The sequence below is a fragment of the Antedon bifida genome, chromosome 4 (assembly GCF_963402885.1).
Source record: "Antedon bifida chromosome 4, ecAntBifi1.1, whole genome shotgun sequence".
NCBI classification, from domain to species: domain Eukaryota; kingdom Metazoa; phylum Echinodermata; class Crinoidea; order Comatulida; family Antedonidae; genus Antedon; species Antedon bifida.
In genome coordinates, this window is record NC_136229.1 from 9,768,839 (window position 1) to 9,796,606 (window position 27,768).

General features: G+C 35.0%; 1 protein-coding gene across 1 annotated transcript; it reads left to right on the plus strand.

Annotated features, from left to right (window-relative positions):
* Positions 1–27,768, plus strand: LOC144839170 (uncharacterized). Its single transcript, XM_078694484.1, has 55 exons — positions 1–583; positions 693–821; positions 1,358–1,507; positions 1,768–1,926; positions 2,080–2,238; positions 2,350–2,424; positions 2,527–2,697; positions 2,799–3,422; positions 3,524–4,147; positions 4,284–4,552; positions 4,732–4,882; positions 5,290–6,476; positions 6,654–6,798; positions 6,972–7,151; positions 7,346–8,086; positions 8,282–8,532; positions 8,904–9,029; positions 9,228–9,524; positions 9,975–10,143; positions 10,583–10,630; positions 10,754–10,998; positions 11,337–11,481; positions 11,595–11,750; positions 11,993–12,261; positions 12,496–12,643; positions 12,922–13,146; positions 13,471–13,730; positions 14,085–14,238; positions 14,629–14,829; positions 15,255–15,422; positions 15,682–15,931; positions 16,362–16,487; positions 16,650–16,808; positions 17,066–17,109; positions 17,246–17,404; positions 17,659–17,829; positions 18,014–18,178; positions 18,376–18,503; positions 18,819–18,991; positions 19,506–19,552; positions 19,714–19,905; positions 20,326–20,493; positions 20,646–20,939; positions 21,287–21,528; positions 21,913–22,063; positions 22,404–22,563; positions 22,680–22,879; positions 23,202–23,366; positions 23,571–23,701; positions 24,170–24,356; positions 24,726–24,893; positions 25,258–25,562; positions 26,003–26,060; positions 26,441–26,752; positions 27,264–27,768. Exons 1-55 carry the CDS (start codon positions 1–3, stop codon positions 27,269–27,271), a joined length of 12,372 nt encoding a protein of 4,123 aa, XP_078550610.1. The 3' UTR covers positions 27,272–27,768.

The following is a 27,768-nucleotide window of genomic DNA, read 5'->3' on the forward strand; positions in this document are numbered from 1 at the left end:
ATGAACTTGGATGAGGTTGAACAACTGACAACCACCAGAAGTACCTCTGACAATGTAAACAACCCAGACAGTACCAAACTGAACAGCGAGGAACCATGGTATCCAAGTAATCTAGAGGATGAACCCAATCCATTTGTAGATATTGAGTTTGAAACACCTGTCAGTGTTAGAGCCCTTCAAGTACAAGGAAATGGTCCTGATGCTGTAACAACTGTGCTATTATTCTACAAGGAACCCAATGATTTAGTACTGACTAGATGGGAAAAAGTTTTAACAGTTCCATATTTTGATGATAATTCAATACCAGTGGCATTTGAACTTCCAGAAGACTTCCCAGTTGTTGAAGCAATTAGAGTTCAGATTTCTACATATAATAATGATTCTGTGCCAACATTACGAGTTGGTGTATTTGGATGTTTACATGATGTCACAACAGTATTGCCCACAGAAGTTACAACATCAGTAATATCTGCAGCGCCAGGAACAACAGCAGTGCTTGCAATGACAACTCTGTCTCAAAAAGCAACAACTGCTAGTTCAAGGCCAGAAACTACTCTACAACCTGTGATTACAACTAGTTCAGGTAATAAAGTGACATATTAAAATATTCAATCAATTGTGATCATTTTTAAAATTTAAATATTTTTATTGACTGTTTTATCCTCATAAACTGATTTTGTTAAAACTTACAGAGATTAAAACCACAATAGGACAAGTTGCAACATCATCCCCTCAACAGTCTACCACTGCAGCAGCTCCAAGTACTAAAGGGCCTGGAGTTCCTTCAACAACATTATCGGTTTTAGCAACTACAGAACAAGGTGAACAGATATATATTAATGTATTTTCTATTATTCTGAGAGTGCTTTGAAGTTTGTGGCAATGTAGCATGGAGTTGTCACTTTACTGATTTGATTGCTGCAACCAGTTCACAAATTGATTGGTTTCCCACAAATCTTATTTTCACCTTTCGCAGCCATCTTGATTTTTTCTTATTACTTTCAAGTAAAAGTAAAAGAATTTTGATAGCTGCATGTACTCTTTCACACCACATATCGCATTCTTCAAGGTACCCACAATGCTGTCTCATTCCCACTTGCTCTGGATTCCAATTATTCAGGAAATATTGAAGCCAAAATCCGTATAATGTACATGTGCGGAAATGTGATATGGTGCTCTATTTAAAAGTTTTGTGTTGTTAAAGGGAAGATAAATGGAAAATTGTTTTTTTTACAGTAAATAAAATACAGTATATAATAAGCTAGTATGAGCGAAATAATACATGAATATTTGTTTACTTGTATGTGATCCAGTTTAGATATTGTTATTTATAGAATATTTTGTTTTTTGTTTACAGAAGTTCAAACCACAACACAGTCTACAACAGAAGCAGTGCCAGTTGGAACCTCTACTGCATTACCTCAACAGTCTACCACTGCCTCAGCAAGTACTAAAGGACCTGGAGTTCCTTCAACTACACTATCCATTTTGCCTACTACAAAACTTGGTAAAACTAAATAGTGTATATTTATACTACAAGTATTCCCAACTTTCATAAATAGTGTAAATTGATAATACAGATTTGTAATGCAGTCTAATACCCTGCTTGTTACAGCTTTTTATATAACATGTTATAATTTGTAACAGATGTAATCTTCTAAGATATTGTATAAGTTTTACATACATCCGGACCCTTTGCAATGCTTTGAACATTATTCTGATAGGGTATGGCATGTGGATTTTACATTTATTAAATTACTATTTCAGAACTAAAGACCACTACTGTGGGAGCTACAACGAGACTGTCTTCAGTTCATACTACAACTCCATTCCATCAACGTACAACAACAATGGCAGCTTCTTCAAGTACAAGAAATACAGGTTTACCAGCAACAACTCAAGAATCTGTAGCAACATCTGTCTCTGGTAATTATTATTACGTTTATTTATTATATTTTGAATTTGAATTATTATATTTTTCATTCACTTTTATTCCCATTTAAAACGAACGAAATATTTAAAATCTAATGGTGTAAAAGCTACTTAAAATATTATTTTCCCCAACAGGAGCTACAACAGGAGTAATATCTACAACTTCTGCAGCACTAGGAACAACAGAATCTGAAGCACCAACAACCGCAGTGCTTGCAACTACGAGTTCTCAAAGACCAACTACTGCAGTTGCACCAAGTACTAAGCCAATTACTACTCCAAAAGAAGTGGTAACAACTAGTCCAGGTAATACAACTGTCAATAATTATTTTTTCAATGATACTAGACTATAACTAGTGACTAAAGGTTTTGATATCATTTCCATTAATAATTTACAATTATTTTTCAATCAATCAGGAGCATCAACAACTGCAGCTGCCCCAAGTACAAGACCAGTTACTACTCCAAAAGAAGTGGTAACAACTAGTCTAGGTAATATAACTTTTAAAGCTATTTTAATATGTTTTTGTCAATATAGATAAATGCCAAACTAAAGGTTTTAGTATCATTTCTAACATCAACATTATTTTTCAGAAGCTACAACATCAGTAATATCAACAACGTCTGTAGCACCAGGAACAACAAAAGCATCAACAACAGTAGCTCTTGCAACAACAATTCCACTGTCGCATAGATCAACCACTGCAGCTGCTCCAACTACAAGACCAGTAACTACTTCAGAAGCTGTGATGACAACTAGTGCAGGTAAGGTTTAATTTTTACTATTATACTTTTTCAGAAATATATTGCACAGCCAAACCAATGTTTTAATGTCATTTCCACAATCAATATTATTTTTGATTCAGTATGTGAAATGAACTTGGATGAGGTTGAACAACTGACAACCACCAGAAGTACTTCTGACAATGTAAACAACCCAGACAGTACCAAACTCAACAGCGAGGAACCATGGTATCCAAGTAATCTACAGGAAGAACCCAATCCATTTGTAGATATTGAGTTTGAAACACCTGTCAGTGTTAGAGCCCTTCAAGTACAAGGAAATGGTCCTGATGCTGTAACAACTGTGCTATTATTCTACAAGGAACCCAATGATTTAGTACTGACTAGATGGGAAAAAGTATTAACAGTTCCATACTTTGAAGATAATTCAATACCAGTGGCATTTGAACTTCCAGAAGACTTCCCTGTTGTTGAAGCAATTAGAGTTCAGATTTCTTTGTATGATGATTCTGTGCCAACATTACGAGTTGGCGTATTTGGATGTCTTCATGAAGTCACAACAGTTTTGCCCACAGAAGCTACAACATCAGTAATATCAACAACGTCTGTAGCACCAGGAACAACAAAAGCATCAACAACAGTAGCTCTTGCAACAACAATTCCACTGTCGCATAGATCAACCACTGCAGCTGCTCCAACTACAAGACCAGTAACTACTTCAGAAGCTGTGATGACAACTAGTGCAGGTAAGGTTTAATTTTTACTATTATACTTTTTCAGAAATATATTGCACAGCCAAACCAATGTTTTAATGTCATTTCCACAATCAATATTATTTTTGATTCAGTATGTGAAATGAACTTGGATGAGGTTGAACAACTGACAACCACCAGAAGTACTTCTGACAATGTAAACAACCCAGACAGTACCAAACTCAACAGCGAGGAACCATGGTATCCAAGTAATCTACAGGAAGAACCCAATCCATTTGTAGATATTGAGTTTGAAACACCTGTCAGTGTTAGAGCCCTTCAAGTACAAGGAAATGGTCCTGATGCTGTAACAACTGTGCTATTATTCTACAAGGAACCCAATGATTTAGTACTGACTAGATGGGAAAAAGTATTAACAGTTCCATACTTTGAAGATAATTCAATACCAGTGGCATTTGAACTTCCAGAAGACTTCCCTGTTGTTGAAGCAATTAGAGTTCAGATTTCTTTGTATGATGATTCTGTGCCAACATTACGAGTTGGCGTATTTGGATGTCTTCATGAAGTCACAACAGTTTTGCCCACAGAAGCTACAACATCAGTAATATCAACAACGTCTGTAGCACCAGGAACAACAAAAGCATCAACAACAGTAGCTCTTGCAACAACAATTCCACTGTCGCATAGATCAACCACTGCAGCTGCTCCAACTACAAGACCAGTAACTACTTCAGAAGCTTTGATGACAACTAGTCATGGTAATAAAACATGTTCAATTGTGCTAATACCTGCCCAATTTTTAGATTCTCTAAATAAGAGTTAATATTGTTAATAGAATAGTTTAAAGCTAACTATTGCTAAATTGTGGCTTTTGCGTTTCTTTTTTTGTTTTAGCCTGCAGAGATAATATTGGAATGAATGTTGGTGTTGAAACAACACGGAGTACATCGGATAATCAATCACCATCTCTCACCGAAATCAATAGCATTAATCCTTGGTCACCAAATATCTTTGGTGTAGAGAATGCATGGCTAGAATTTACATTTACTGATAATGTTAAACCAGCTAGCATAGTGATTCAAGGAGAAGGTGACAATGTTGTAACACGTTTCCGTGTTGACCTTAGAAGAGTCGGTGCTGCAGATTTCACAGAATCTCAACAAGTAATGCTTTTAATTCAGTTAATACCTAAACCTATGCCACCACCCCCTACCCCCTGCATAAAAGGTGACAAATTGAATAAATTTGTTTGACAAACATTTCTACGCATGCTTACATTATACATACTGTCATCGTTATTTAATTAATTATTTTCTATTAATATAATGTATACTTCTTTTAGGTATTTGATATTGTACCGACTGCAGATAATAGTGGTAAAATAGAAACATTTATGCCAAATCTGCCTTTGGTAACTGGACTGCGAATTGTAATATTGGATTATGTTGGAACACCTACACTCAGAGCTACAGTCTATGGATGTCATTTAGAAGGTGAAATATTTATATCCTTATTTACATAAACTCAAATTAAGCATGCAGAATTTTATCTATTCGCTTTTAATCAATTTTATTATCTGCTAATGAAATGTTTTATATCATGTAGTCTCGCAGTGTAGCAAAGTAAGAAAGTACCTTATATAATGTTAGTAAAAGTCTTTTTTCAGTTTTATATTCTTAGATTTATTATTTATAGTATGGTACCTTTAGTTCCAATTTCTCTCTCTCCAAACTAAACAAAATATCTTTAACTAAAATGTCTGCTTTTTTAAATTTTTTGAAGCCTAAACAGATAATTTTGTTAGGAAATGTCCAGTTTCATAAGAAATTATTTCTTTATAAACTGTGCTTCATGTGTCTGTTTTGTTTGGTAATTTTATTAAATTACACTTGTTTTATAGCAACAACAACTCCACGAATAATTCAGGCAACTACAGGCATTCTTTCTGGTGAAAGAACAACCAAACCTCTACCAACATTTAAGCCACCCACAGAAGCTCCAAGACAGACTACTGGTCCAGCTCAGCCTTCAACAACACCTGTTAAAGGGCAGACGACAACCGTTGGAACAACCACAACTGCACGAATAATTCAGGCAACTACAGGCATTCTTTCTGGTGAAAGGACAACCAAACCTCTACCAACATTTAAGCCACCCACAGAAGCTACAAGTCAGACTACTGGTCCAGCTCAGCCATCAACAACACCTGTTGTAGAGCAGACGACAACAGTTGGAGCAACCACAACTGCACGAATAATTCAGGCAACTACAGGCATTCTTTCTGGTGAAAGAACAACCAAACCTCTACCTACATTTAAGCCACCCACAGAAGCTCCAAGACAGACTACTGGTCCAGCTCAGCCTTCAACAACACCTGTTAAAGGGCAGACGACAACAGTTGGAGCACACACAACTGCACAAATAATTCAGGCAACTACAGGCATTCTTTCTGGTGAAAGAACAACCAAACCTCTACCAACATTTAAGCCACCCACAGAATCTCCGAGTCAGACTACTGGTCCAGCTCAGCCATCAACAACACCTGTTGTAGAGCAGACGACAACAGTTGGAGCAACCACAACCGCACAAATAATTCAGGCAACTACAGGCATTCTTTCAGGTGAAAGAACAACCAAACCTCTACCTACATTTGAGCCACCTATTGCTACAGCAACTCCGAAAAGTGGTCCAGTAGAATTTACACCTGGAGTACCAAGTACTACGGTAGCACCAGGGATGACAACTACAAGTGTGGTATCAATTATGCCACAAACAACTGGTCCACCTCCATCTATATCTACTACCAAACCAGAGACAACTGGCCATGTATGCCGAGAAGTATTACCACTTTCCGAGGATACTCCACCAGAGTTATATTTTGATAGTGAAATGATTAATGGCGCATATGGCTGGCAACCAGTTGATTCTGAATCTTTGACCATTAATTTGATATCAGAAATGATGGTTACTGGTATTAATGTACTTGGCGGAGGACCAGAAACAGATTTATATGCAAAAACAATTGTGATCTATTATACCAATGAAGAAGTCATTGTGCCTCAGGTGTTTACTCAAAATAATGACCAGGTAAATTTACTATGACAAAGTTTGTGAAATTTGATGAAGTTAAATCCTATAAGATATATATTTTTTAATTATTAGCTTTATTCCATAATTTAGTGGTGACAACATGGACTACATTTTTAAAGCAGCCATATGTTAAGAAATGTTAGCAGAAAGTTAAATACTCTAATCTTTTTGCAGATAATATCAGCCAACACTGACAGTGTGACTCCAAAAACCATTATCTTTGATACAAGAGTTGAAGCTAAGACTTTGATTATTCGAATTCTTGACATTGAACCAGAGAAGTTGCGCCTACGTGTAGAAGTCCTTGGTTGTCATAAAGGTAGGTTTCCTTTAACTCGTTTACTGCACACTGTCTTCACATGATTTACTATTTGTCTTTTCAGTGTTCTTGGTTTTGGTAGGTCTCTCCATACTCTTCTAACTTTTAAATTTTAGATATTTGGACTTTGAATTTGTTTTATTTTGTTAATTCCAATTATTTATGTTTTAAAGCAACAACATCAATTCCAGTTGTAACCGAAGCACCTACGGCTGTCCCCACCACACCCATTGTAACAACACGTGGTGCACCTCCAGCTAGCACCACATTAAGATCGACGACAACGCAAAGAATAACAACCAATAGACCTTTGGTGACACTAACCTCACTACCAGGAGCAACAACTAAAAAAAGTAATTTTATAAAACATTTTAATTGATTTTGTTTTTAAATTATTGAATGTATTGGAATGTAATGTATTTTAATAATAAATACCTTCTTTTCAAACAATTACACATTTATGTTTACATTACATTATAAGTATTACATACAAAATACATATATCAATTTATTTATTGATATCTGTATATAATTTAACTTTGCTAAGGTACTACACCTCAGATGCCAACAGTTAGTCCAACTGGTGTATGGACAATTGCAGGATCAACATCCAGCATTGAGTTAACAACAGCTCATGTTACAACTGTTGCTGGCCAGGCCACAACTACAGCTAAACAGGCTACAACTATAGCAAGACAGGCTACAACCACATCTGGTCAGGCTACAACTACTGCTGGTAAGGCAACGACTCTTGCTAAACTTCCTACTACCATTGCTGGACAGGCTACTACCACTGCTCGTCAGTCTACTACTGTTGCAGGAATTGCTACTACCATTGCTGGACAGGCTACTACCACTGCTCGTCAGTCTACTACTGTTGCAGGAATTGCTACTACCATTGCTGGACAGGCTACTACCACTGCTCGTCAGTCTACTACTGTTGCAGGAATTGCTACTACCATTGCTGGACAGGCTACTACCACTGCTCGTCAGACTACTACTGTTGCAGGAAGAGGTACAACCATTGCTGGACAGGCTACTTCCACTGCTCGTCAGTCTACTACTGTTGCTGGAAGAGTTACAACCACAGTTGGTCAGGCTACAACTGTTGCTGGTCAGACAACTACAGTTGCAGGAATTTCTACAACAATTGCTGCTGTTACTGAACGAGCTACAACCACTGCTGGTCATGGTACAACTGCAGCAAGCAATGTCACATCAACCACTGAACAGTCTACAACCACATATAGCCAAACCACTGGGATGCTAATGACATCATCAATCCCAGGTAATTATATATTAACAATACTGAAATTATGAATATTACTGTAAAGAATCAATTAATTAATATATTAATATAGAGTTTAACCTGAGGTGTAAACGTAAATAATAGTTTTGACTATATAACAATAATAGAAATGTGTATTCTTTTTTTTCGATAATTCCAAACAATTTTTTAACCAAGCCTTGTTTCAATGTCTAGCTTGTACTGAAGTTGTACCGATGCTAGATGCTCCACCAAGCCTAAGCTTTGACAGTGAACCAGATGTGAATGGAGTTTACGGCTACATAGAATCATCTGGAGGAATTCTTACTGTAAACCTTAATGGTACCTATAGAATCACAGGATTTAACATCTTAGGAGGTGGCCTAGGATCAGATGCTTATGTTGATAATATGCTTGTGTACTATTTACCAGAAGACTCGGACACACCAATTAGCGTTAGCAGCCAGGTAGGATAATATATAATTATTATATAAAAAACAATGTTTCCATATTGACATCTGCTTCTCTATTATTACATATGTAAATTGCCTTATGGATAAAAATAAACTTTTTTAATATTATAAATTACATAAGAAATTAATTCGGTTTTGGAAGATTCCATTCCCTGCACGATTAGTTTGATGTTTTACATAGGGCTGAGCAGAGACTTACTGATTCATCATCTTCCGTACAGATAGATTATATGAACTGTTATTTTAGGGCTGAATTTCATTGTACAAGCATTATGCGACTATTGTCCAGATCAAATTATTATTTATTTCGTGTGTTTGTTTATCTAAACGCATTTTAGCACTACAGTAATTTTTTTTTCTTACAGCTTATTACTGTGAGTGATAGCGATAGTGCACTGATCACCATTGACTTCAGTAACAACTCAAACATTCTGAGTGATTCATTTGTCACTTCACAACTTTCATTCAGAATATTTAATTCAGAGAATGAAGTACGCTTACGATTGGAAGTTTTGGGATGCGAAGAAGGTATAATATTTTGAAATAAAATAATACTAACTTTATATATCTAATTACTACTAAACGTGTATTTCTAAAGAACTGGACATTTTGACAAACTGAACAAACCATACTATATTTGTTGGCAGGGAAGAAAAACTATTGTTTTGTAATAATGTTTGTCCATATAGTGCTATTTTTTATTGTGGAAATTATCTTTTTTTGTAGAAGTTTGTAAAGAAAACCTGGACTATTTAGAGAGTGGTCGTGAGTTATCTGACGGTCAGAACAGTAGCAAATCTGCTCTTGATGATGCCCAACCTTGGTACTCTGCCAATGGCGAGTCTCCTCTGTATGTGATTGTCAATTTCATAACACCAGTTCGCATTACTGCTTTCATCACCCAAGGAAATCAGGATGACGTTGTAACAATGATGGCACTAGACTATATGCCAGAAGGTGAAAGCACATACAGAAGTCTAAATCAGGTAAAGGCTATTTATTTTGTTGATTTATTCAGTATTTACACATCAATTGGAAATTTAAACAATTTATCTTCACAAAATCTATTTGATTCTAACTAAAGAAAGTTAAATATATTGATATTTAATTTAATTTCATGAGATCCTTAATACCTGTACTGTATAGACAATTGTCATTATTCTCTCAAAAGGGAATTGGAACAGTCCAGACGCTGTAACCATATAAATGTCTTCAACACATGTATCAAAATAACATACCTAATTTCAACACAAGTATAAACTGACCAAAATGTGTGACATGACAACAATTGTATATATCTTAGAGTTAATGGTACACCAAACAATATCTATTATTGCAGCATAGGGGCATGTGCTATTTTGAATCTAACTTGAATTATATCTGAATAATAAACTAACCAATTTGTAATTACAACATGATGATCTTAACATTTACAGAACTTTGAAGTAATTCCATCAGAAGACAACTCTGTAACCACAGAGCATTATCTGCTGGTACAACTGCCAGCTGTGACATCAATCAGAATCAACATCATTGACTGGACAAACAAGAACTCAAGTTCACCAACACTCCGTCTGTCTCTGTTGGGATGTATGGAAGCTGCAGGTATGTATATTCTCTTGGCTAAACGCATTAAGACATTATTGCATACAAATTGTATGCATACATATATACATTTATAACATGCCCAAATATATCCCGCTTGCTTCTCATATTTGCTGGATTGGAAGGTGATATGTTTCACTGTATGTTGAGATGCACACAGATTGTTAAAGATACATAATATAAAACATATAATGAAAAAGATCTAGTGATTTTGATTATGTTAAGGCCAACTCAGCATCGTACGACGAGGACTGATGAAACGTCTTGAAACCTGGCGAATCATCTGGAGATAGCGCCGGGGTATGTTTTAGGTCGTCGGAGGAACTTTGGACATGTTTCATTTTCTCCCAATGAGATGACTCGTTGGGCCTTGTCGTATGACGCTGTCTGAGTTGGCCTTAGTTTTAGTAAATTTAATCATCTTGCTTTTTTTTATCAGTAACAACTACTGCTTTCCCAGCATTCAATGCTACTACAACTGCTGAAGGTAATCCACATATTCTTTCCTAATTAATACACTACTAAATATTCTAAAATCAAAATATTATTTTATTATTGCCTTGGGCCTCATTTTATACTTAATGTGTGTAATTATTTTATCATTTTTTAGCATGCTATAATGTAATTGACTTCGCTGAGGACACACCTTCTAACCTGAACTTTAACAGTCTACCTAATGAAGACAATTCATTTGGTTGGTCTGGAGCAGACAACATTGAGATAGAGCTTTCCGAAATGGTGACAGTTAGCGCTCTCAACATTGTTGGAGGTGGAATTGGTACTAACCAATACGTTGAAGAGCTCTTGGTTTATTACTATCCAGTTGGTAGCAATAGTCCTACTGCCATTCCAGAGGTAAAGGAATTGGTTAATAATTATGTATTGGTTTATATTTACACTATTAAAGATAAATAAATATCTTGTTATGGCTTATACCCGCAATATTGCAATGACATATACGGCAACTATATTCATTCAACTTTTAACATCAATATCCAAGATATTACAAATTACCAGCAATAAACCGTATTATGCCTCAGTGACCTAATCATGTCAAACCTGGTGTACTGTTGCTTTAACCTCATAATTATTCAGACCTGACCTGACAATGTCTTCTTATGGAACCTTACAATGTCTAAATTCTATAAGTCTATTTTGTGAGATTGATTAAACAATGTTACTTTGTTTTATAGCGATTTACTGGTAATGACGATGATTCAACTCCAACAATGATTGAATTGCCAACACCAGTTGTGACATCACGACTCTTGCTGCGTTTCTTCAACATCAATCGAGAAGTCCGTCTTAGGCTTCAGGTACTTGGATGTGCTGCTCAAGGTAAGAAATCTCATATGCTAAAAGTATGTTGAAACATCTTTAATGGCAAGTTGATGTCAGTTATGTTGTAATTTGTTATGTACTAATTATCTTTTTTTATTTTTCACTTGTAGTTACAACATTGCTTCCAACTTCAGCTTCAATTTCTACTGTATCACCAACCACAGGAGTTACACCAACAACTTTTGTAACAAATGCCATGCTTAAGAGCACACTGCAGGTTCCAGTAACTCCAAGAGTTGGTAGGCTCACAACTATCATTCCTCCAGGTATGTGTATTTTCAAATCCTAAGAACAAGTTTTTTAACTTGTTTCTGTGTAGATGTTTTGACTTGGATGGAATAATTGAATTTCAATTAAACCATTAGTATCAATGTTTCAATAAAATATACATTGCACTTTTTGGTTTGTTCCACCACTAAATACAATAACCATAGAATATACAATATCATAGCATAGAAATAACCTGAATAACAACTAAGTAATATGTTTGTTCCCTTTGCAATCACAGTTTGTAGTGAAATCTTGGAAACTGGCCCAGAAACACCAGAAAGTGTGTCATTCACAAGTCCAGCTGATGAGTTTGGTATCTATGGATGGGCACCAAGTGGTAACAGTACATCTCTCACGATAACATTGGATGTGCCTAAACAAGTTTCTGGCCTCAATATCCGTGGAGGTGGATCTGATACAGACCTGTATGCCAAACGTATCCGTGTTTACTATAAGACCCCTGGATCTGATGAGAGGTTGATGGTTTCAGAACCAGAAGATCAAGTCGTAAGTGATGCATTGAATTTTAACAACTTTATAATAAACCAAGGAGGTTTAAACTAGCAGACACCGATATCAATTTCCTCACAAATTATAAAATGTTTACTGTAATAAATCTAGTGTTTATACGTTGCATTAACCATAAAGATAACATACACTACATCAATAAACATATACAAAAGTAGCATGCCATGTCGTTTCATTATTAGTTGACCAAATATATTTTGTGACTCTTTACAGGGATATGAGGCAAATGTAAATGATATAGTACCAAAGACAATCGCTTTCAAAGAGGTCATCTATGCTAGCGAGGTCATCATTGCGTTTTTGCAGAGTGATCTTGAGAATATCCGAGTTAGAGTAGAACTGATTGGCTGTGACTATGAAGGTATGAATTGACCATTTAACAACCATAATTAAGATCTGTCTACACTATCAAACTGTATGTGACCAAAAAATGTGATGTGCCCATATATGGACATGATAATGTCATATCGCTACCATATTTAAGCATATCATAACCATATTTGGTACCATACTTTTTTGTCAAATAAGATTGATAGTGTAGACAGAGCTTTTGTATACACTATGGCTTGTTTGTTTAAGTCTGTACATTTTGATTGATGCATGCTCTAACACAGGCAGATAATCTTTTTTATTAACCAGGTACAACGATTGTCACCTTACCAAGAATATTTACTACACTTCGACCAACCACAGCATTACCAGGTTGGACAACATGGTCACCATGGTCAGAGTGCTCATCAGAGTGTGGTATTGGAGAGATTGTGCGTAGCAGAACATGCATGATACCACCATCTCAGGGTGAATGTGAGGGTGGCATTGAGGCAGGTGTTGAGACTGAAGAATGTAATTCAGGACCATGTCCATGTAAGAACAGTTATTATTTATTAAACAATATATCTTAAAGTTTGTTATTAAATGTATTATTGTGCAAATGTTGTGCAGTGTTAAAGTTATTAGCCAAACAATTATAAGAAATAGCGCATTTACCCTCAATTTTCTAGATAAATAACTATGTTGTAATATTTAAAAAATACATGACATCTTCAAAAATATAGTTTATTTCGTGAGATCCCTACCTGGATAGACTCTAAATCTTCCATTATTCCCAAATATGAAAACCCCTTATAAGGAAAATAGAATATTGCAACTGGAAAAATAATTTTAATTTTTTCTTTATCAAATTTGCAGCTGAGTGTGATGAGAACCTCAGTCAAGTTGACGGCCTCATCGTCACTCGTACAACATCTGATAACGCCCCTGTCGAGAACACTCTCTTGTACACGGAGCAACAATGGACACCAAATGTTGCAGAGGGTCAGTTACCAACGATCACAGCACATTTTAGTACCCCAGTCACACTAAGGACTTTGAAGATCATAGGCAAAGTAAAGGAACTGTCAATGGAATACATACCAGAAGATAGTGAAGACTTCATATACTTTCCAGAGGTTTGCAATATGTTTTTTTAATACAATATTAGTGGTCCTTTAGGATTCAACAAAGTGACCCCTTTATGTAGAAATTATAGGGGTTAATGGGGCTTCCCAAAGGAGGCATTCTATTGTATTTCAAAATAATAATGATAGTAGTAGTTTATAATAATAATAATAACAGTTTTCAGTCTTTCATTCTGTCTTGTATTTTTTTCAACTACATTTACCACCATAAAATGTTGCTGAATAAAATATGTTTTATGAAAACTTTAGTTGAAAATATATTATTTAAAGAATAGGAAATGCATGCTTTCACACATTTTATTCACTTAGTATTATTATTATTAATATTATTTAATTTCATTTTAGGCGTTACAAATACCAGCTGATGGCTATGACGTACTACAAACATTCTTGCTACCTGAATCGTTAGGAGAAGTTAAAGCAGTGAAACTTGCTATAATATCATGGCCTGAGGGTGAAACACCATACATGAAAGTTGAATACTTTGGTTGTTTCCATAGTAAGTATATTTATCTATATGTTATAATGGTAAGGGAGGAGAAACATCCAGTGATAAAAAGTGCATAAAGATAATATGATAAGAAAATGTTGAGTGAACATTAACCACTTGGGCTTTTCTCGGGTATAAGTTTAATTGCATAGCAATAGGAATAGGTTATATGCTTGCATATGCTCACATAGTTCTTTAATATCATTGTATATAAATATTGGAATTCTATACTGGCAATTAATTAATTAGTTACAAATTGAACCAAACATATTATATCCTAAATACATTACCTTGGAAACAAAAGTAAAATCTAAATAAGCTGTCACAAAGATTGTTTTTGTCTTATCAGAAAATAATGTATTATTATTTTTTGTATGTGATGTATTTTAAATGTTGCAGTTTGTGAATCTGGTGACCCAGAATGCTCAGTAGACTGTTCGTATGGTGATTGGACTCCATGGACAGAATGTAGTAAATCATGTGGTGTTGGTGGACAAGAGCGATCACGTTCTTACAATCCTCCTGAAAACGGTGGCAAAGAATGTGATTCTCCAATAATAATAAGTGAAACTCAATCCTGCAACACAGATGCTTGCCCAAGTATGTATAAATGATATATGATTCTTCAATATACTGTGTGTACATGAATGTGGTATTTCGGTACTATTTTCAGTATGGTCCAATTATAGTAAGAGCTAAGAAGTTGCCAGTCTGTTACAACACATTGCATATGGTACACGGGTTACCATGCCATAATAATTTGTCAAATATGTTTGTTAGTATTGTTTATTATCCATTATAGAAAATATCAAAAACTATATCTACAGTATGAATTTTCCCACATAATTAATGAATGCCAACTGGGAGCATATTCTCACATAGTAGTCAATTAACAGCCAGGTCTTCATGGGATGTGTTTTATTTTTTATGTTTATAAGCAGTAGGCCTATGTTGTATTTTAACAAAAGTGAGGTCATGACCAACATCAGATAATAATACATTCTCTACAAATTGTGTTTTTCTAGTACCTGGTGAGTGGTCTTCATGGACACCATGGTCCAACTGCACAGCAGAATGTGAAGGTGGTGAGATGTCCCGAAAGCGAACCTGTTCAAACCCACCTCCAAAGAATGGAGGTCAATATTGTAATGGATCCAGTGAGGAGACTAAGACCTGTAATGTTGCACCTTGTGGTAGGTTCTATTTTTACTGCTCTGTTTTATTGCTTTTATTTAGGTTCGAGACTGTACGCTACATATACTAATTTTCATCATGAAGGCATTACATTATTCTGTACGTTTGTAGTAGGTTATACTTTAAAATGGGTGTAAATTTTTTACAACAAGCTTAGTAACTAATCTAATGATACTGCTTTCACTTTACTACAAAGCGGTTCTCTTTTTTACAATATTCAAATCTGATTTTTAATGTGATTTCAACTTACAATTTTAGAGGAGGAATGCCAATCTCCCATGGTGTATGACCCAATATGTGCTAACCGTTGCCCTAGTCGCTGTGACCAGCTGAAACAGGGTATGGAGTGCAGCGACGAGGAAGACTGTGAGCCTGGTTGCAGATGCCCAGATGGCATGCTGGCAGATGATAATGGTAACTGTGTCCAGCAAAGTCAGTGTGAATGTTTGGATGAGAATAATGAACTGTGGCCTGTTGGAGCTACAGAGAAAATTGATTGCAACAATTGGTATGTGAATGTGTATTCATTCATTCAGTTTTTACGGGAGGTGGCCGCTTATGGGAGGTACCAAAAGCCACTAATTAGATAGGGAGAACAAACAAGCTTTAAGGGAGATGGTCGCTTAAAGAGGTTCAATTGTACCTACTATTCATTCTGAAATATATCATAATATAAAAATAAATCTTTTAGTAGAATAGAATTTGATAAATCAATGAATAATTCATCTATGGTAAATTTGGATTCTTTTATAATACTATTGAATTAAAACATTGTTCTAATAAAAATATCACCTGTAGTTATATCCCGAATACTTTCCAAAATTATCATGTTAATAATATTAAAGTAATATAACAATGTTTATTTGTCTGATAAACCAAGTCCATTACTTCAAAATCTGAGTTAACTTAATACATTTTTTTTTTATATTAACCTCTAGTACATGTATGAATGGTCGAATTGAATGTACTGAAGAACTGTGCGCCGTTGATTGTGAGTGGAGCTCATGGTCAGTGTGGTCTGAATGTACGCAAGAATGTGGAGACGAAACTAAATACAGATACAGGTAAGGAAATAGTATATGTAAGGGCATGTGGGGCAGTGTGTTGGACGTTGGACTATGGATCGTGGGGTTTGAATACAAGGACTTCTAATTGTATAACCATAAAAGAGTATGACAAAATAGCTAGTAACTGAATAATTAATATTTAAATGTCAACATTTCTAGATCTGGTAACAACCCGCCAGCCTCCAATGGAGGAAAGGAATGTGAGGGAGATAATCAAGAAAGTGAGTCATGTGACCTGGAAGATTGCCCTGTGTATTGCATACATGAAGGAGTTATCTATCAAGGAGATGAAGTTGTGGAAACCAAATGCTCTGAATGGTAACATTTCTTTTTTATTGTATTTTGTGAGCCCTAACTTAGAGGCATGTTTGTCCTGTGAACATGGTTGCCACATATGACTAAATTGAGAATAATAATAGCCTTAATAATGTAAAATATAAAAAAACAGAATGAATGAAACATTTAAAAGGCTTGTTAAAGTCTAATGCTAGACTCTCCTAAATCAGCAATCCTATTTTAAACCGTATTAAATGTAGAGTAAACATAATAATCAAATGTTTTCCTTTTTCCAACAGTGTTTGCCGAAATGGATTTATGGAATGCACAAGAACATGTACTTGTAAGTTTGAAATATCTAATATATACAATTAGGTTGTACGTTCTAGTTACTAGTTTAATAGAAACTTGAGGAATATAATACAATTATTTGATTATTCTAAGTTAGTTAAACTTATATATTATATAATTGTTTGCAGATGTTCCACCTGAGTGGTCTCGCTGGTCAAGCTGTAGCGTAACATGTGGTGAAGGAAGCATTGTTCGTACACGTAGCTGCAATGAAACTGAGGTTGGAATTGTGTGCTTAAATGGAACAGCATCTGAAACCGAAAACTGTACCATGTCCCCATGTCCAGGTACAGTATATTGGAATTTGTAACCCTGCTAACCATCTTTTCAACACTTGCAGTACCCAACCCATTTACTATAACTGTCTATGAATTGACTTTGACGCTTTACCTGCACCCAATCCCAGTATAGCTTCATTTTTTGAGCTGCAAATGGATCAATGCCCCAAGTAAAGACAGAGCTTCCAACCAATTAAAGGTTTCTCTCCAGTAAAGAAGCAATCCAATACCAACAATTGTTTTTATCTATCTACTTCCTACAGTTAATGGTGAATGGTGTGAATGGAAACCTTGGTCTAACTGTTCTGAAGAATGTGGTATGGGTGAGATCATACGCCAACGAGAGTGTGGCTGTCCAGAACCACAGTATGGTGGAGAAGACTGCGATGGTGATGATAAACAGACTGAGATTTGCCATGAGAAGTCTTGTCCAGGTACCGTATACAGATATCATGATTTTGTCCTAGTTAGTTTAGTATAGCAGAGGTATACTGCACAGATGATGATGACCCAGGATAGAATTATCACGCTCATAAATAACAGATTATTCAATAGAACTTCTTTATATAGGAAGATATCTTATGTGTTTTTATACTATGTTTTATTTGATACGTATAGTTGATTGTGAATGGCTTGAGTGGGAAACATGGTCTGAATGCACCAAAGAGTGTGGAACTGAAGAGCAGTTCTCAACCAGACAGAGGCTTCCAGAACAAAATAGTGGAGAACCATGTGTTGGAGCAGTAACAAAGACTAGGATGTGTGAAATACCTGCCTGTCCAGGTAAGGGATTATCAATCCATGTGGCATTTGGTGTAAATTCAAATGTACCTTGTCATCCCCATAGAATAATAGAACAGTCTGTACATACCATAAGCCCTATCCATTCATAACAGTAAAAACTAAACTGCAGTATTATTTTATTATAAGAAATATTATAATATGAAATTATGATGTGATTTTCTTTACTCTTATAATAGTTTGCGAAGAACCACTTGTATTCCGAGACTGCTTGAACGAGTGTGAACTTAGCTGTGTTGATCTCAGCTCTACTTCTGAATGTGCTAATGACAATGCAGAATGTGTTTATGGATGTGGCTGCCCAGAGGTTAGTTGTAACTACAGTAGTTCATGAACACTGTTTAGGCCTAGACATAGAATAGCTAGGCTTCAGGCTACTGTCGCAGAATATTCTAATGTGCATGTGGTTGGTATACTGCATCGTCAACATCTTAAAATATGAAACAGATATGCTCATGCTCTTAATAAGTTTGTAATAGACTTCGATATGAAAGGTGCCTAATTATTTATTAGCTAGTCTGTTTTATTAGTAGGTAACTCTACTTATGCTATGGTATTTTAATAGGAAATTTGAATCATTCATTGCATATACAATATAAACACATTTTATTGTTTACTGCAGGGTACTGTAATGCAAGATGGCGAATGTGTTAAACCAGAAGAGTGTAGATGTGTTGTAGACATTCAAGATATATACAACCAACTGCCATCTATAACTACACCATCAGGATCCAATCCGTTGTCTGGTTATGAAGTCGAGGCCGGAATGAACATAACACTTGACTGTGCCTACTGGTAAGAATTGTCTACTATAAATTCAGAAGTATAAATAGATTCTAATTTTATATTACGGTATCCATGAGTTTCAAGCTGGTGAGTGTTAGCTTATATGAAAGCAACTTGTCTGTGAACAAGTCTGTCTACCTTGTCATCTGCCAATTTCCAGGTCCATGACAGTTTACTTCCTCCATACTGTACTTCTCTTAGTAAAACAAGTATCCAGTTTAAACACAGCCTACATCTCGTTCTTTTCAATCCATATAATTTTAAATGCTGATCAAAATGTTCTTATCAAATGGATGACCTTTTTTATTTCCTTATAGTTTGACATGATTTTTCCCTTTACAAGTGTTTATGATTTAAATTAAAAACTTACACTTTTATAAGCATTTATCATACCAGACTAATATGACTCACTTATCAATATTAATTAAGAAGGCTATTCATTTATAATTAATAATAATTTACTTTGTCTAGTTCTAAGTATCAATGGTTTCTTTTATAAATATTTGATTTTTTTTGTTATTAGTGAATGCGAATCAGGAGATCTTAAATGCTCAGAAATAGAATGCAAAGGTAATTTATTTTGTTTTTTGTTAATCATAATAATATAATCTAATAAAACATAATAATAAAACAATAATATAAACATCTATTATGTTTTTGATTGTTGTATGTTTTTCCATTTCCTTCTGTTTAGTAAAATAATTATCATTATCCTATTATTTCCTATCTAGTTCCAGGAGGATGGAGTAACTGGGAGCCATGGAGTGATTGTAGCGTCTCCTGTGGAACAGAACCTGGCACCGTGGTGCGATACAGGTCTTGCACCAACCCCTCACCAAACCCACCAGTTGAAGATGGTGGTATTGGCTGTGAAGGTATTCCAATGCAAACATCTCAGTGTCCAGCAAGAAGCCCTTGTCCAAGTGAGTATTTAAGTCATTGTAGTAGTTGTTATACAGATACTGTAAAAACTTAATTAATTAATTTACATTGATAAAGTACTATTATAATAATGCCTAATAATGCACTTGTCCATGATCAAGTCACTTACCATGTTTCTGGAGCCCCATAAGCCTCTTTTCCACTAGCGATTATGTTCGCACGAATCAAACATTCCTGAGTATTGATTGGCCGCGGATTTTTTCATGTCACAAAAAGTAGATGCAAATTTTAGTATGCATGCGCATTAATAAACAATTTGATTTGGATGAATACATTTTTATAGTTGGCTTATGCCTTGTCCTGGCAACCAAACATGGCTCTCACTTTCCATGATATGATGACATCAGTAATAGTTATTATATATAGATATGTTTATCAAAATGGTGTTTGTTTTTAAACAGTTGATTGTGTGTTCGCTGAATGGAATCCATGGTCCCCTTGTAGTGAAGCATGTAATGGCGGACACCGCAGTAGATGGCGCAGTATTGAACAGTTTAATTTGTTCGGTGGTAAGCCATGTAATGGCGTACTCAGTGTAATTGAACATTGTAATACACACCTTTGTCCAGGTAAGCATGCCACAATATGAAACAGTTAAATGTAATATTGATGTAATAAATGTATACCATTTCATCATTGTATCCTTTTGTATTTTGTTAACTAAAACCCATATGTATTTGATTAAGTATTGTAACTAATCATGTCATTAATTATTTCTTAGGTGAGGATTGTGAATCAAGGGGAATGGTATTTGATTTCTGCGCTAATGAATGCCAGACTTCATGCTTGGAGAAATCGCAAGGCATTGAATGTGTCCAAGAAGACTTTTGTCTTTCTGGATGTAAATGCCCTGAAGGAGAGTACATGCAAGATGGCTTCTGTGTGCCTGTAGAAGAATGCTATTGTAATATGGATATGACAATTCTCCAAAAGGTCATTGAAGAAAACAAAGAAGTCACACCTGTAGTCCCGTCAAAACCAAAATCAGAGGAGTATTTCATCTTTGAATTCCCAGGTTAGTTTCTTATAGAAAATTTCCTACAGAAAAATGTGTATAACCACCACAAATTCAAAAGCCATGAAAAAACAACATTAACTGTCGGTGATACTGTTAACTAATTACCATGAAAGAAATATGTATGTAATTTAATCAATAACAGCAAACCATATGTTGACATTAAATAAATACTGTAAAGAAAGCTTTAAAAATTACATTTAAATTAGAAATAACTATTATAGTTCGAGTTCGAATAAGGTTTGTAAAAGAAAACTTTAGTGGAAACGTGTATCCTCACCACCTTTGACAACTACAAAGCACATTTCAGTTCATTCTTCAATGTATTATCATATTATCTTCTCCAGAGGACTGTCTTGAACCCTTGGACATGCCAGCTGATATCCCAGAGGAAATTCTTCCAGAAGGAGAAGGCTGGTCTGGTGAATTCATAACAATCACCTATGAAGAGGAGAAGTTTATAACCAAATTAGCAATTTCTGGAGCAGGTCCTTCAACAAATGCTTACGTGGAAAGATTAGTAATTGTCTACAAGGAGACAAACACTGATAATTTACAAACATTACGTGGACAAGATGGAAGACCTCTTGTAAGTTGTTTATGTATGAGATGAGAATTATGTGATTGTTTGTAATATATTCAATATATTTTTTAGTCAACATGAGGAAAACCATCAATTCAGCTATTTTGGTGAATAAAGAATTATGAAAAAAACATCATCAGTAAACAAAGTTTTCACAATTATGATATAAGTTCAGGAATGTTTTGCTCAATGTGCAGATTACATTAGACCACAGGCATCCTTGTTGTATGTTTAAACTTGATGGGACTGCAAAACCTCAAGTATTGAGGAACAACACTAATTTAGAATTGTATATATGCATTTATACAATAAAGATATAAGTTTAGGTTGGTGCCTTGTTAGTACTTGCATACAGTATTTTAAAAGGTTTGCTAATTGTGTATTCCATAGATTTTCAATGCCAATGTAGACGATTCAACTACTGTTGAAGTTCCACTACCTCTTGGTGGCCTAAGAGCTCAGTCCATCTCAATCGTACCACTAGTCAGCCCAGATCACCCAGCCAAGCTTAGAATGAGCATACTTGGATGCACATACACAGGTAACAATATGTTAACATTTTGTTAACATTTTATTATAATCTACAATGTCTTTGATTGTTTCCAGTATAATGTAGTAACTGTAGACTGATTATTGACATTTACAACATTATTTTACAGAACAGATAATCTTACTGGTTATACTGTAATAGTATGCTATTATTCGTTAAATAAATGTGTTACTGTAATAATATTAAAGGTGCATGCATAAGTCAAGACATGTGGACATAATTACTAAGAAACAACTTACAACACCAGTTAAGGAGTGGAAAATTACTTACAATAAACAGTGTAACTAATATTTTTAATGTGAACTTTATCAAATTACTTTAATGATTGCAGGACAAGAACCACCAGCTTTGACTCCTGTACCTGTTGGCGGTGTAACAAATCGACCAGCACCAAGCCCAACAACTAGTCTACCACTACCAGTGCCAACTGGTTCAGGCCCTGAAGGAGTATTCTTACCAGGCGAGATGTTACATTTCAACTGTTTGAATTGGTAGGTGAAATGACATGTAAATATATATATATATAAATTAGGCCTCCGTCCCTTTAATATTACATAAAAATGTATGAGAATGTGTGATTAATTAAAGAATGTTCTATTTCCCTTAGTACTTGCGAGGATGGTGCCCTCAATTGCGTAGATGACGACTGCGCTTACATGACAGAATGGTCAGAGTGGACAATTTGTTCTGCCACATGCAATGCTGGAGTTCAAATGCGTGAGCGTATCTGCATTGGAGAATCTGCTGATAACCCTTGCCCTGGAGAAGAAATGGAAGAACGACACTGCAATATCAATCCATGCCCAGGTACGAAAGTGTTATGTATTGTTTATTAGAAAGATACCAACAGAATGTTTTCTGCTGCGCACATAGTTCTTGTTGTTTTTACCCTTGTTGTAATAAGTAATCTCTTTGTAAATGTTATGTACAAAATTCAAGCTCTGCTCATACACAACCAACCTACCATACAGTAGTAGTAGTGTCTGCTGCATTATAAGAAAGGGTAAACAAGTGGTTACAGTAGTTTCAGAATTAAAGAATTTTATAATTATAGTAGTCAGAATTATTGTCCAAACTACCTCTATATTAAATTTATTCCCTGACTTTTATATTATTAATTATATTTTAGTCGACTGTATCTACTCCGAGTGGTCAGATTGGAGCGAGTGTCCAGTCACATGTGATAGTGGTGAGATGCACAAATCTCGTGAGATCTTGATACCAGATATGTTCAATGGTGTTCCGTGCACAGAACCACTTACAGCAACTAAACACTGTAACATGGACCCATGTAGTAAGTTATATTTCATTATAATGATGAAAAATCATAGTATTATTTATTATTTTTATTGTTGTTGATGATGATGAATAACTAAATATGTAAATATAAACTAAATACTACTCTTTGGCACACTATACCTATGGCAATAGTTACAATATGAGTACATTGGATGCATATATAGTAACAATATAAATACATATATTTTTTCTTCTCTAGCCATATGTGAAGCCCCATTGGTTGAGTCTGATTGTGCAAATATCTGTCCAACAACATGTGGTGACATGCATGATGGCAACAGTTGTCAACAAGAAGAATGTGTACCTGGCTGCAGGTGCCCAGCTGGAATGGTAAGAATTTTATACATACTGGTATTCATTGTCAGTTAATTGCACAGACAAACCAAAGTTAAGCAGTGTTGTGCCCGGATGGGAGACCGTTTGAGAATATCACGTGCTGTATAAACCAGGAGAGATGGTGTAATGGTAAAGCAATTGGACATGTGATAGGCATGGATTTAAGCCTGTCTGTGTCATATTGATTGTATCCTTAGGCAAGATATTTGTCTCATTGTCCAGTTCTTCAGATTGGAGGTAAATCCATCTTTGGTCCCGTGTACATACAGTGCATGTTAAATAATGTGTGTGAACCCTATTTAGAAAGTGTATGGGATTGTCTCCCAGTGTGCTGATGTTGGGTAGGCGCTGCACTACTGGCTTCTGTGGGTCCATAAACGGCCTAATCCAAATTTCCTCAGTGTAATTCCACTTAAGACAGAGGACGAAAATAAATACTTTTCAATTTTTACTTTGTTTTAGGTATTACAAGATGGAGAATGTGTTGAACCAACCGAATGCCGTTGTGTTGTTGACCCATCTGTGTTTGGTGGAAATCCTTTGACATTGCTTGACGAAGAATACGTACCAGGAACGGTCATCCAACATAAATGTAACAACTGTACATGCGAGATGGGTGGATTTGTTTGCGGAGATGAAGATTGTGATGGTATGTGATAATTATCTAAAATCAAAAATTAAAATCATTTGATAATTTCCTATTGACAGAGATGTTACATAATTTTATGACTAGACTATATATACAATGCTTTACAATTTCTTATCACTTATTATATAAACATGCATTTATAAAACTGCATACTCCAAAATTATATTTAGTGACCATTGACTATGCTGAGTAGCTATTATATTTTAAAATGATAAAAATACTATATTACACACTTATTTTTACTATAACTGAGCAGATTAATTATTGTGTGTATAAGACTTATAAACAACCCATGATTACCTCTATTTCACTGTTTGTATTGACACCATACCCGATTGCTAATAATTTTGATTTATTTAATCTTTGTAGTTGATTGTGGTTGGAGCGAATGGTCTGATTGGTCTGAATGTTCCACCAATTGTGGATCTGGAAGGAGAGCTGCCACACGCACACCCAATAACCCAGCAAGACAATATGGTGGTGAAGAGTGCCACGGAGAAGACATCAAAGAAGAGGAATGTTATGCTGGAGACTGCAGTACGTATATTCATAACATTTTTGGCACCTTCTCTAAATCAGATATCTTTAAGCTCCTTCTGCTAAATTCAGAACAAGGCTTCAGTCCAGTGTTATCTAAAAACAAATCCTGTTTCATTAGTTTCTTAAGCTCTGTCCACATTATCATACTTTATGTGACAAAAAAATGTGATATGTCCATAAATGTACATGATGATGTCATATCAAATTTGGGCACATCACACATTTTTTGTCCAACTACTTTGATAGTGTAAACAGAAGTTTACTCTACATTTGTTAAATTATTACTTATCCTATAGGATAGTCTCTTTAATGTACTGTACAGTATACATATTAAAAACCGTGTCTATTTTAATAACCACAGTATGCGAAGACAATGAGGTATTCAATCGCTACACCAAAGACTGCATGATTCAGTCCTGTCGCAATTATGCCTCCAATGAGGAACCAGAATGTGATGGTGAAACATACGAGGCCTGTATCTGCGATGTCGGCTATTATCTGAATGAAGACGGAGAATGTGTTCCACCACACGAGTGTGAGTGCGTACATGAAGGCACCGTCCATGAAGCTGGTGACATCTGGAAGACAGACAACTGCACAGAGTGCTCTTGCAAGAATGGAGAGGTGGAATGCTACAGCTACTGTGAAGTACCTCTATGTGAAAGCGTAAGTAAAAAAATAAAATGAACCAAAGCACACAAAATGATGTATGTGGTCTACATTTTCCGCATAAGTTGATTATATTTATTAATAGTGAAAGCTCTTATTTTGACCAACTTCAATCTAAAAATGTACATGTTTATTTTTTATTTAATGTATATTTACAAGAAGAAAATATGATAATTATAATTTACATTATAAACGTGTTAAAATGCATGTCAACAAATTCAAACACCTTAATATTATAAATCCAGAATATGATAATTTGACTAGTAACTTCAATGTATCAATATTCATAAAAAAACATTGCATAATAAACAAACAGTACACCGTTTTTTGATGGCTTTTATATGACTTTCAATTATGTTTGAATTGTATGAACAATCTTATAAATAGTATGTGAATACATTTATGCTTATGTATATACTATGTTTAATTTTAAATAGGGATATGAACTGGTTGTTAAAGAAGGTGAATGCTGTCCTGTATGTGAGAAAACATATGGTAAGCAAGTGTTCAAACTATATCCTCTTACAGCATTTCTGACTAAAGGACTGTCTACACTACCAAACTTTATGTGCTGTGTCCATATATGGACATGATGACATCATATCACTACCATATTTGGGCACATCACACTGTTTTGTCCTAGGTCATCGCAAATCAATTGATTCCTATTTATTTAGACATGCATGTCTGTGGTTGGAAATTTACAATGGCGATGAACCGATAAGTTAACATGCATAATAAATAGTAAATGTGTATAATATTGAAGTATATGTAAATATATTTTATAGTGTGTGAATATATAAACCAAGGTAAATAGAAATGTCTCAATTATTTTCTTTTCAAATTGTTTACCAATATTTTATTTTCTTTGTTAGAACCTGAAGATTCATGCCATTTAGCGATCGAGCCACGTAATGTTACCAACAGCCGTGGATGCCGCGCAAATGATGTCAGCATTCCCGTATGTGTTGGACGATGTCAAATGAGCAATGAGATCATTTTAGACGCACCAAATACATCTGGTTGCCGTTGCTGCCAAGGTTACATAGATGCACCATTACGTGATGATGATGGCAATGAACGACCAACCTATGACATCATCAAGTTGACGTGTCCTAATGGAGAACTTGAGGATGGTGCCATCCCATTGTACACTGGTTGTACATGTGATCACCCATGTCAAAGTGGTAAGTTGATATTCATGCAAATATTGCTATCAGTCTTAAAACAGTCTTCATGCGAAAATAAGAATTCAAAGATCCAACATTACTTACACATGGCCCATATAAAATAAATGGTTGCAAAATCAAAATCTTGGAATTAGTAACAATTATTTGTTGCCAAAATTATGTTCATACATGGTCCAAAATTGGAGTTGACATCAGTTTTGTTTCAAAAAGAGTAACCTAATGTGTTTTGCTGTACTCTTCATTTGGCACTCATATACTTTGGGTGGCCATTACATGTAACCAAACCAGTTAATACTAATAGCAACCATGGTGTATGTCAGACAGATGATGTCAAGGTCTCTCCCATGTGGTTGTCCTCTGTTTAAAAAGATTGGCAATAACCGGCCTAGTCTCAACTTTTTTTTAAAGCAATAATCAATCTACATAAACTTCATTCAAGAAACTTAATTCTTCATTGTTTACTTTTTCAATAAATTTAAAATTTATAATGTTTTGTTTTGTCTTGTAGGTCCATGAACACATCGCAACGAGTAACCATGTTATACCATCCTATAGTAACCATCACAAGACTTTTATAAATAGAAGCATTTTTAGAACACAGCCCTAATTCCTCAAACACTATACCTTTAAAATGAATGTTAATGTCAAATGTCACGTATGTAATGACTCACCAAACCATGTGTGATGTTATTCAACCAAAAAACTATAAAAAAAAAACTCAACTCAAAATAAAAAAAACGTTTGTGAATAAATATAAAGTAGGCTTTAAATTTAAATATTACAACAAATAATTATCTTCTGCCGATAGTGCAATCAGTTTGTGTTTACATGTATGCATTGTGCAATATTAATACGACACAAGAAAAGTAAATCATTTACAACTCAATTAATATATGTACAGATAGGCATATGTAAATGAAATATATTATAAGCATAACATAAATAATTATATAATTGATAATATAGAGGTATCATTATATTTGATACTGTTGGTCAGTGCCCACTTTGTTCCG

What these genes read in the sequence shown, in the direction of transcription:
- LOC144839170 (XM_078694484.1), top strand. Translation starts at nt 1, where the DNA reads ATGAACTTGGATGAGGTTGAACAACTGACAACCACCAGAAGTACCTCT. An exon ending in CTCAGAAATAGAATGCAAAG is followed by an intron (nt 19,553 to 19,713) that starts GTAATTTATTTT and finishes TTTCCTATCTAG; the next exon opens with TTCCAGGAGGATGGAGTAAC. An exon ending in GCAGGTGCCCAGCTGGAATG is followed by an intron (nt 23,702 to 24,169) that starts GTAAGAATTTTA and finishes ACTTTGTTTTAG; the next exon opens with GTATTACAAGATGGAGAATG.